General features: G+C 39.0%; 1 protein-coding gene across 4 annotated transcripts in view; it reads left to right on the top strand.

The window, feature by feature from the left end:
* ORC3 (origin recognition complex subunit 3) overlaps nucleotides 1–12,089 on the top strand; it is a 59,740-nt gene that overhangs the window by 26,302 nt on the left and 21,349 nt on the right. For all 4 annotated transcript variants that reach the window (XM_036094800.2, XM_036094799.2, XM_078055015.1 and 1 more), the window contains 2 exons: nucleotides 8,886–9,002; nucleotides 9,876–9,955. In XM_036094800.2, coding sequence (XP_035950693.1) covers nucleotides 8,886–9,002; nucleotides 9,876–9,955 — 197 coding nt within the window. The remainder of the gene's footprint in view (nucleotides 1–8,885; nucleotides 9,003–9,875; nucleotides 9,956–12,089) is intronic.

The raw sequence follows: 12,089 nt of genomic DNA, 5'->3' as shown, positions 1-12,089 counted from the left end.
CTGATACGTACTATTTTCAAATTTTGAATGAAAGAATGTTAGTTCCTAGAGGGCATGTGTGCTGTATAGCTCTGAATACTAATTTACCACCTTTTTGTAAATTCTCAAAAAATATTAAGAATGGCTTTTTTATAACTGAGGTATAATTGACATACAATATGACACTGGACATTGGCTTTTGTTAAACATTATTTCTAATGCAGAATCCACACTGGGCCATATTATAAAATCAGTTCTAGACTGGGCTTAATAATCACTTCAATAATCTCTGTAATCTTTTTAGAGCAGAATAAGAAGTTTTCAAATCCTAATGCAGGTTGTTTTGGAAGAGAGGAACTTTAAGAACCAGTGGAAAGGGATGTGTGCATGTTTACTGAATTTTAAGATTAGATGGATTAGCGCTCTGCTGAGTCAGCTAGTTGCCAAGTGCATTTCCTGCGAGAGTATATTTTCAGAAGCCAGGAATAGATTTTTAAAGAGTACTTTTAACCATTGAGATGATAAAAGGGAGAGAATCTCTAGGTTGGTCTGTTGTAGAAATAGCTTGACATTTATCTGTGCTTCTCAGTAACTTTTCATGTATTTTCTGAGCATTTATTTATACTGTACTTGTTCCTAGTGCACTTAGCTCTGTTCTTTATTATCTTTGCTGTATTCATTTTAGGATTGCATCCTTTGTTAAAGGCATATTTTCTTGAGATTTACATAGTGAGAAATATGAAGGGGCACAAGGATTTGTACCCTTACCCTAAGAAAGTTATGTGCAGGTTACCTGCTAAATTCAAAGGACAGAAGAGATCTATGAAAATAATTAATGTGTCTGTTGATTTTTATAGTTTAGAGTGAAAGTATCTTTGTATATTTTATTCTTACTATAATGCTTTTTCTCTTTTTATAGTTTATTTTAAAACACATAATTTTTTTTTTAAGATTTATTTGAGATAGGGGGAATGAGAGAGCACAAGTCAGGGGGAGGGGCTAAGAGAGAGGGAGAAGCAGACTCCCCACTGAGCAGGGAGCGCAACTTGGGGCTAGATCCCAGGATCCTGGGATCATGATCTGAGCTGAAGGCGGAAGCTTAACCGACTGAGCCACCCAGGTGCCCCCATAATCAATTTTATATGTATTTTTCCACAGTAAAAGAAATCAGAAAAAACTCCACATGATGATAATATGGTACTACATGATACAGGGGAAGATCCTGATTTTGACCTCAGGAATCTTGGATTTCAATTCCAGCTATTCATTAGCCAGGTGTATCTTAGAAAAATCACTCATCCTATTTAAGCGTCAATAATGGGACAGTAATTCCTAGTGTGATTTCCTCATAGGGTTAGTGATAATCAAAGTCTGTTCAAATGAGAGTGAGTTAAAAACAAATATACAATAAAATGTTTATATATGTAAATCATAAATATTGTTATTACTTTTCACTATGATAAAAATTAAGATCAATACAAACACATAGTTTTATATATTACATATTCTGTATTACACATATTATATATAATACTCTTGTGTTACATGGTTTTATAGATTATGTAGTTATATAGACATGCCTACTGTTAAATTTGTCACTTTGTACCCATTTTCTACACTCAGATTCTGAAGACCTAGACCTCAAAGTATACTCTAGAGAAATTTATACTCTTTAGATCCAGATTCTTTCTGCCCTGAAAATCTACTTTGCTGTCCATCCTGATGAACTAAACCAGTTGCTCTCAAACTTTAGCATGTATCAGAATCACGTGGAGGGCTTGTTAAAACACTGATTTCTGGCCTCCATCCCCAGAGTTTCTGCTTTTGTAGCTCAAAGGTGGGCCCCAAGAATTTGCGTTTCTAGCAAGGTCCCAGGTAATGCTGATGCTGCTGATTTGAAGACCATCTTGGAGAGCCACTTGAACTGGACTGATTCCCTGGAAGGAAATGTTTATTGCTTCCCTTATCTTGTTTTCTTAAATTTAGAACTAATCTAAATTCTCACTTACTTAAATGACTCATCTCAATTATCCTCTCTGACTGGAGTCAAGAAGTTAAAAAAAAAAACAAACCCTAACTCCTTTAGAATTATGGACACTCAGTTTCATAGTTACAGCTTTTAAACTATATGCCAGCTTTGTATTTCATAAACTTCATGGGTTTTAATTTTTTTAATTTAAAATTTAAAAATTCAGCTGACTAAACCATAAAACATTTGTAGAAGTTTCACTAGGAAGTTCAACAAAGGCACGACATTAGAAGGCCATATAGAGCTGACAAAAGACTAAAGACTCTGCGTTCTTTCATTTCTAAGTAGTCTGTCTTGTGACTGATTGTATAGTGCAGCTGGGTACAGTGGCCAAAAAAGTGTATTCTGACAGTTAACAAAGTTTTCTGCGTTTAAGCCAAATAGGCTTGCACAGGCTCCCATTAATGCAAACTTCTGATGACTCAATAGCTTTCAAATCCTGTGGTAGAAGTTTAATCAGATAATCTTCAAAGTTTCTTTTGGCTCTAAAATGCTATGATTTTATTTACTTGCTCATTAAACAGATTAGTAATAATTTTTTTCTGACTAGTTAAATTATTTAGATTCCTCATTAAAATTCTCTTTTAGTGCATATGTTTAATTGAAAATAGGTAAATTATTACTATGGATTTTAGGTGAAATAGCAGGAGCAGTTACTGGATGTATTTTTACTGTTTTTGCCTCATAGTGTTGCTCTAGTAATCAAGGTGTTTTTTTAACTTAAACAATTAACTTAAGAAACAATAGTTCATGAGAAATTAAGCTGTCAAAGTGCCTTAAACAGAACTTTCAAATTCTTCATAATTACAAAGATATTTTTATTATCACTTGTGTCTGAAATTTTGTTTCAAGTCCAATATTAAGGAGAGCTTTGAAGAAGATTGTGGCCTCACATCACATTTGCATAATTATTATCTGGTAATAAAAAACATGAGGCCTTGAAATACTGGAAATTTTTTTTGAATAGTGAGAAATTCTTTTTCTTTCCATGAAAAAATGTTTTGGGGGAATAGAATATTAACAGCTTTTCCCAATTAGTAGATAGTTTTTATGCATTGTTTCATTTTGAGTCCCAGCCACCACATATGACAGAGTTTTTATCCCTTTGTGTCGATGAGGAGAGTCACAAAATGATTAAGTAACTTGCCTACCTCAAGTGTCACAATGAGCAATTGGAAGATCTGGCATTAATACCCAGACCTGACACCAAAGCCCACACATTTTCTGTGACACTTCATTGAAGAATTAGTATAAGTTGATGGGAAGGTGCCTGAGGTTCTGTATTAGTGTTTGAGAAATGAGAGATGGGCTTTTCAAATACCGTAGCAAGTTAACGGTGAAGTTAAGGTACAGGAGGCTTGGAAAACAACTTGGTACAAGGCGGCTTTGCCCTCTGTAGTCCGGCAGCCACGTGTCATGCGGCAGTGCATGCTGTGGCTCACTAAAGCTGGAACGGGAGACATACCCCTTCTCCCCACCAAATAGATCTAGTTGGGTATGTTACACGAATATGTATATTTGCCGGTATCATTTACATAGACACACACACACACACACACACACACACACACACACACACACTTTACTTTCAAAAGACTTCTTTAAAAAAAAGCAAGTCCCAACGCCATAGCTAGGAGTAGGTCCATTTTAATCCTGTGCTGTCTACACCAACCACACCCTCTGTTTATCAGTAATGATTCGCTCTTGGTGTTGATCCTGTCTTGTCAAGAAGTTACATTATGCTCAGTATATTTAATACATGACTAATTCCATGTATTTCACATAAGAAAATCAGTTTGTCAAATCTTCCCTAAAGCTATTTGGCTTGGTTTCAACCCTTAAAGAGTTCAACTTTATGCTATGTAGAAAACTAGATTCAATCCCTTGCCAGTGACAGTTGAAGTTTTATTATTCTGACTCGTTAATATTTTATGTCTCTGTTCCCTATGTACCCAGCTAGATTTTAAATTGGTTGAGAGTAGAAAGTAAGTCTCAGACTCCTTAGAATTGTAATATATTCCTATTAGAAAGATAACCTGATTCAGTATGCTCATTTTACAGATGGGAGAACTGCAGCCGAGAGAGGAAGTAAACTATCTAAGGTCACAGAGCAAGTTACTGGTAGACCAAGGATTTCTTTTCACTATTTAGTATGCTTTTTGTGGTGATTCATGATCAAAAGGCACAGAATTAGGTCACGAGTTTGATGGAAACCTGCCTTTCACTTTTGCCTTCACCTCTTCATTCTGGTTTCTTTTGACTGACCTAAGGACAGGAGGAGGGAAAAATCTATTAGAAAAAATAATAAAAGGCAAAGAGAAGAAAGGAAGAAAATGATTCCAAAACAAACTACTTCTTGTGATCAGATGTGCGAGGCATTAGCCCAGTAGTGCGGTGGGAAGTGGCAGCTCAAATCCAAAGCCTTCATCAGGTGCTGCTGAACAGGGAGGACAGAAGTCTGAGGCAGATGAGAGGTCGAGCACTCAGCCGCACTAGAGCTGGGGGAGAGCTGTGGTTTGGCACTCTGGTAGGTAGCCATCATGTGATAAGACACTGGGAACCAAACACTGTCAGCCAAAATTTCTCTGATGAGAAAAATAATGCTTAGTTCTAGCAAGTGGATGATGGAGAAAATGCTGTGTTCTTGGACAGCTGATACCTCTTATTCCTAAAATCCAATGTCTGTTTTGCCAGCGTTTAGTATCAGTGAATTGATTGAAAGGAACAAATTATAAAAATGTACAGCCATTTTTACATACTTTCTTTAAATCTTCTTGGGTTCACTCTTCACCCTATCCCTAAAATCTGGGCACAAAAGTGATAAATACTATGGGAATTAGAAGAGATTTGCAAAAAGCATCATGGCAAATGTAATTCTGTCTTATTTTCCTTACCTGTATATATTTAAGTTTACATAGCCATTGTTTTCCCCTCCAAAGGAAGTAACCAGCTCAGTAACAACAGAGGCCTTGTCATATTAGTAAACAATAATACATGAATGATTTTGACTGAATGGCAGATGGGATTGATGTGATTGGAGATGGCTGATTTAAAAGGGTGTAGAGTAATATATTGTAATATACATATAAAATGTATAGTAATACATTGGCAACCACAGCCTAATATTAATGTGGTTTTTTTAGGTCCTTAGTGTTTTCTTAAAAACCCAAGCCAACATATACACATTAAGACATTTTACATTACAAATTCAGACTTTTGTCTTTGTTGAAAAATTAGTAAATGTGGCCCACATCCAGCAAGACAACATTGACTTTTTTTTTTTAAGATTTTATTTATTTATTTGACAGAGAGAGAGAGAGGGAGAGTAAGCACAAGCAGATGGAGCGGCAGGCAGAGGGAGAGGGGGAAGCAGGCTCCCCGCTGAGCAGAGAGCCCACTCAGGGCTCGATCCCAGGACCCTGGATCATGACCTGAGCAGAAGGCAGACACTTAACCGACTGAGCCACCCAGGTGCCCCGACAACATTGACATTTTAAATTCATCTTACTTGAGAAGGTGAATTTTGAATAAAGACTAAAGGAGGTTACAGAGCTTGCCATGCAGGAATCTGGAGGAAGGGAATTCCAAACAAAGAGACAGCAAGTGTAAAGGACCTGAGGTTGGAGTGTGCCTGGATGTTTGAGGAGGAGCAAGGAGTATTGGATTATTTGATATCAGAGAAGTATCTTTCTGTTCACATCTCTTTGTCAAAGATCAGGAAAGACCACAAGGTCTTCGTGTTTCAAGAATACAAGAAAGCATATCTCTTGGGCACCTGGATGGCTCAGTTGGTTAAGCGACTGCCTTCACCTCAGGTCATGATCCTGGAGTCTCGGGACCGAGTCCCGCATCGGGCTCCCTGCTCAGTGGGGAGTCTGCTTTTTCCTCTGACCCTCCCCCCTCTCATGCTCTCTCTCTCTATCTCATTCTCTCTCTCAGATAAATAAATAAAATCTTTAAAAAAAAAAAATACAAGAAAGCATATCTCTTTGGGAAATAATGTTACTAGGCCAAGTGCAGCTCTGTTGAGAAGAATCATCATAAATACAATCACGAAATGAAACAGTGGCAGCTATGACCAGTATATAGCAATGATGCCAGAGGAAAAATTTAATGAATGGAAAGGAGGATTACTATTTCAACAGGCTTTGTTTTTACATGTGCATAGTGTGATGCTGCAGTAATATATTGAGTGGAGAATTTTCTCAGCATCACAACCTATAAAAAAGTGTTCATAAAGTGCATCAAGAATTGTTGCCCTGGATAGGTGGTAGAGAGGCATTTGCAGATATATATCTCAGTAATACTGACGAAGAATTTAAGAGAACAGGTTACGTGAAGAAAGCTAATCATTTGTGATGTTTCCTGCTAAAGCTGATAAGAACACATATAAACAGCAGTGAAATCTCTTATGTAGAGTGTAGGTTCCAAAGTCAGCACATAAGACAAAAGTGTGGGATGGTCGAAATCACTCTTGCAAATCCCTTAGAAGGGTACAACAGATCTTCTGTCATGCAGTCCAACATGGCCGGTTTTATTTCCAAGTGTTGGAACCAGAACTCCATTCCTCAGTAGAGCATCAGATGAAATAGTTTGCTATGCTGTGTTTTAAGCGCTAGGCACTGGGCACAGGGATATAATCACACAGAAGTGTAAAGGGCCTGAGACCATCTGGGAGAAGAGCATGCACATAATCCTCATCTCACCCTTACCCAAGGCATAGTTCCTGGAGTGCAGCATTGCCTACAAAGTGTAAAGTGTTTCTTTTTTCTCCTCATCCAAGTGAATTCAGTTCTACTGCATCACCCGTTATTTGTGCATGCAGTTACTCCACAAAGCAAAAGTAATAGGTAGTGCAAGAAGCATGAGGTATGATTATTATTCATAGATTCCTTTCTCTCCAGAATACTTTCTTTGTTTAAAAGCTTTTTAGGCATACATTAAAGCAAACAATTAGTGGCTTTATGCACTCTCTATGTTATAGCTTGTCGTAAAATTAGAATTAAAATGTACTTTCCCAGTGGTGGTTAAAGTACCCTTTGGTATGATAGGAAACCTAGATTTTTGAAATTGCCAGCTAACTCAAATACTGGGAGGAAAAACATTTTGATACTAAAAGCTTTTCTTTCATTTGCCCTGTGCTTTCAGATAAAAACCTATAGATCGCTGATGAAGGAATTGATTTCTAAGTGTGCTGGAGTTTAGGAAAATATATCAGATTTATTGCTTTATATAGGTTGGGTTTGCTTGAATTTATTGATATCTAGGTGTTACTTTCTGCATGCTTGACTGCTAAGAATAACGGGTATCTGCAAGATATTACTGGGGTAAAAAACCCAGCCTAGCAGTTAAAGTCCTTCATTTGACTTTTTAGAGAAGAAAAAAATGTGAAGACCATGCCACAGATCATAATCCTCTTAAGAAAATGTTACAGGATGAAGCAGTTATAAAAGTATTTGAGGTTTGAAAAATACTTGAATGTTGCTAGAATGTGGTGTTTTAAAGTCATTTCTAAACTATTTCAGGTTCTAGAAAACCTAATACCCCCATTCCACCCACCCACCCCCAAAAACCCTTTTGAAACTGGTTTGTGAGATTAGTCATCCCATTGTTTTAAGACACTGTCTCCCTTATTATACTTGTTGGAGTCTAAATTATAAATCTTAATGGCTTCAGATTTCTCTTTTTCATGTTTTTCTTAATGGTAAACTGAATAAAGCCAGTATTGGAATTCTCAACAAAAGGCAGGGATTTATCAGAATCACCTGTGGTGTTTCTTCTTCTTCTGCGTTTCTGTGTTTCCTCCTCCTTCTTCTTCTCCCCCCCACTCCTCCCTTTCCTTCCTTCCTTCCTTCCTTCCTTCCTTCCTTCCTTCCTTCCTTCCTTCCTTCCTTCCCTTCCCTTCCCTTCCCTTCCCTTCCCTTCCCTCCCTTCCCTCCCTTCCCTTCCCTTCCCTCCCTTCCCTTCCTTCCTTCCTTCCTTCCCTTCCCTTCCCTCCCTTCCCTTCCCTCCCTTCCCTCCCTTCCCTTCCTTCCCTCCCTTCCCTCCCTTCCCTCCCTTCCCTCCCTTCCCTTCCCTTCCTTCCTTCCCTCCCTTCCCTCCCTTCCCTCCCTTCCTTCCTTCCCTTCCCTCCCTTCCCTCCCTTCCCTTCCCTTCCTTCCTTCCTTCCCTTCCCTCCCTTCCCTCCCTTCCTTCCTTCCCTTCCCTCCCTTCCCTTCCTTCCCTTCCCTTCCTTCCTTCCTTCCCTTCCCTCCCTTCCCTCCCTTCCCTTCCTTCCCTTCCCTTCCCTTCCTTCCCTTCCTTCCCTTCCTTCCCTTCCCTTCCTTCCCTTCCTTTCCTTCCGTTCCTTCCCTTCCTTCCCTTCCCTTCCTTCCCTTCCTTCCCTCCCTTTGAAACACAGTTCTACCAGTACTTTCAGAAAAGCATAGACCGTAAGTGGAACCTCAGCAACCGGTAATTATGTTGGTATTGCGCTCCCTGGTGACCTCCTCACCCTTCTGATGTCAGAAGGTAGAGGGTAGTGGGCCTGCCTCGCTGTGGCACACACCAGGTGACTGGCGCAGGCAGGCAGCTATCAAGGTGCATTTTTGCACACTTGTATTTTTGGGAACCTAGTTATAATGGCAGTGCCGTAGATAGAAGGAAACTACAGTATTAATTTTGGTGTGTTAGTACCACCAGACTTGGTACTAAATCAAAGATACCCAGCCTTTATCCTGGATTTTGCGTGCATTACTAATTCTCAAAATTGAGGGTGTTAATTTGTAATTCTGAGTCTTCTCTCGTTAGTTTTCCAGAAATTATACATATTCATGAAGTAGATTTTATTCTTTTAATTACTGACTTACATATTTATAATGTATTCTGTGATTTTTAGGAGGAAATACAATCATTACTAGAAGACTTACATATTTACCATTCAAATTACTTCCTGGTTTTGAGATGTCTTCATCAGTTCACCTCTTCTCTTCCCAAGTACCCGTTGGGTCGACAGGTAACCAAAACTTCCTCATTTGGAATCTCTGCAGTAAGAATATTAGTAGTTTCTTGCTTTGATTTCCGCAGCATTCAGGCATCAAAATTTGAAATGGATCCAAATCATGCACTGAGTGCACAGTCTAAATCCATTGCAGCTGTACACATTACTGGTAATTGAAACAGTATTTTTTGTTCTCATGGCCACAACTAGAAACAGCCACATGAATCCTGGTGGTGTTGCTTCCCCTGCGACGTATTTGTCCTAAGGCATTTTAACTTTTTTTCTTTCACACTTCTTTGGATACTGAGAGAGCAGCTGATTCCTCACCTTACTGAAATGGAGAAAAGAATCTGTTTGAGAATGCTAGATGGTTAACCTTGCATTACACTAAGAACTAAAAGCGAGGCAGCACTTCTGTGCTTGCAAAATTATGCCCCACTGGCTTTTGTGTCACACCGTAAACCTGTGAACCATCTGTGGAGTGGATGTTAGTGGAATAATTCTGTATTCTTAAATCTTTGCATCCTTCACTCAGAGGCTTAGAGAATAAATATAAATACATAGGAATGATTTGTTTAAAGATGATTTCTGCCATTAAGCATTCTTTTTAATAATCACATATCATGTTTATTTTATTACTTTCTTATTGCAGTGTGATCAGTGATATCAGCCAATCCCAATGTAGTCTCATTTTGCTTTTACGTAAATGTTATTCTTATAAAGCCTGACCTATGTGATGGTATGCCCAGTCTGTAGTCATCTAAAGAAAATGGTTGTTTCTAATAAGATTTATTTTTTTGTCGTGATCATTGATGATTTTGCCAAATGAGTAGTGTGAAATTTAGTACATCAGTTTTGGTTCTTTACAAGTGTACTTTTTACTTACAGATCAGGGAGCTGTACTGCACTTGTTTAGAAAAGAACATATGGGATTCAGAGGAGTACGTGTCAGCCTTGCAGCTGCTGAGGTAGTTTGGTTTGTTTTCTTTTTGTCTGCTGTAAGCCTGCCAATAAGTAACACCCTCCAGAATTCTGCCTGCAAGGGGTTTCATGCGTAGCCATGTTGTGTCTAATATCTGTATATATGTGGATCTACATATATAAGCTGATCCCTCACCTTATTGAAATGGAGAAACGAATCTGTTCTTAGTCAAATATTGACACTACTTGAGGAGAGCTTAGATAAGGTATGGATAATTTTATTTTTTTATTTTTTAAAAAGATTTATTTATTTATTTTAGAGAGGGAGAGAGTGGGTGGGAGGTGGTAAGGAAGGGGCAGAGGGAGAGAGCGTCTTAAGCAGACTCCAAGCTGAGCGTGGAGCCTGACTTGGGGCTTGATCTCACAACCCCGGGATCATGACCTGAGCTGAAACCTACAGTCAGATGCTCAACCGACTGAGCCGCCCAGGCACCCCAGGTATGGATAATTTTAATCTTGCTAGCTTGATGTCATGGCAGGGAAAGTAGTCACGGAAAGGGAGCTTGCCATGGCCCCGACCAGGATGGGTGGAGGAACAGCATCACTGGGTAAAATGCATCCTGTGAAGGTGGTCACTGCCGAACTTGATGAGGAGGCAGTGGCCTTGATTCCTCCCCCCACCCCTTCTGAGCTGGCCCTGTCTACATGAACACTGGATATCATAAATTATTAACCTAATATTATATGAATAAATAAGGTATCTTGGTGGTGTTATCAGATATCCGAGATTGCTTACCACCCTGACAAACTTATCTTTTAAAGTTATAGTCATTTGTTTTTCTTGGCTTTACTTCTTACATATATGGTAACTTTTTAGTCTTCCATAAAAATAATGACCACTTGGATAATGAGAAAAGGGAAATGAAATGTGAGTTAAGTTTCTGCACACAGACTTATAATTTTCCTCAGTGAATATAAATGCTTATATGAAATATTATAAAAAAAAGTCTGAGAACTGAATATTTATTAAGTCTTGGCTTCCTCTGGGTCCACAAGAAAAGAACAGATGGGCACAGTAGGAGGAAAATTCACGTTGAAAGCACTTTAAGTCCAGAGACTTAATAATACAAATGTTCGTGATCTAGCAGGTGCAGCTTAAGAGAGGAAACTAATTTTATGCTATCTGGAAAAATAACTCCCCAGGGAAACTAGATTGCCACTGAAAAGCTATGTTTTATTTGATTTTTTAAATGCCAGTAAGAGATTTCTGTGTACCTCTGTGTATCAACTGAGACTTCGTTTGCTTTCTATTCAAGTCAACATGTCTGTCTCAACACCCAGTTGATTCTTGCTGAGTTTCCTCTTTAATCTTTGTGATTAGTGATTGTCTTCCCTTTCCAGTTGGAGTATTCTCAAATTCATAGATTCCTTTGTCAGAGAGGGGCTTGTTCTTTTCTTTCTTTATCTTTCTGGCATTGGTAATCTTGGGATACAAATCAAGGATCAAGAATGCCAAGGCCAGTTCCAAACTAGAGTAAGGAAGCATGAGCAGTAAGTGGAGCCTGACTTGGGGCTTGATCTCACAACCCCGGGATCATGACCTGAGCTGAAACCTACAGTCAGATGCTCAACCGACTGAGCCGCCCAGGCACCCCAGGTATGGATAATTTTAATCTTGCTAGCTTGGCATCAGTAGCTAGCTTGCTAGTAATGGCAACAGCCCTGACCACTGTTTATGAAGGATTGCGGTGTGTCAGGCACCATGTTAGGCGCTGCTGGTACCTTTTCCGGTCTAACGCACAAGCACACCTTTGTGCAGGTACTGTTATCCGTGGTACACCTCAGGGGACTGAAGCACACACAGAGCTTAGATGATTTGCCTAGATCTCTTAGCTGTTGATGGAACCAGAATTCTAATCCATATCTGACTTCACAGTTGTACCTTCCATTGTTCTTTGCTAAGATCTAAAATACGGGTTTGGGGATCTGAGTAAAGCAGAAGCAACAAATAGAAAGTGAAGTTTCAGTAATCTGGCTAAGCTGAGGTAAGAAACATAGGAGTAAAAAAAGCACAAGGGATAAAATATGGCAGGTACAGCAAGGACAGGTTAGAGTCTGGGCACTATAGGAATCTGGGAATCTCCAAACTGGATTTCTTTTCCCTTTTGTGCAAATCGGCTG

The sequence above is a fragment of the Halichoerus grypus genome, chromosome 9 (genome assembly GCF_964656455.1).
Source record: "Halichoerus grypus chromosome 9, mHalGry1.hap1.1, whole genome shotgun sequence".
Taxonomy (NCBI): Eukaryota; Metazoa; Chordata; class Mammalia; order Carnivora; family Phocidae; genus Halichoerus; species Halichoerus grypus.
This window is presented reverse-complemented; position numbering and strand designations above follow the sequence as displayed.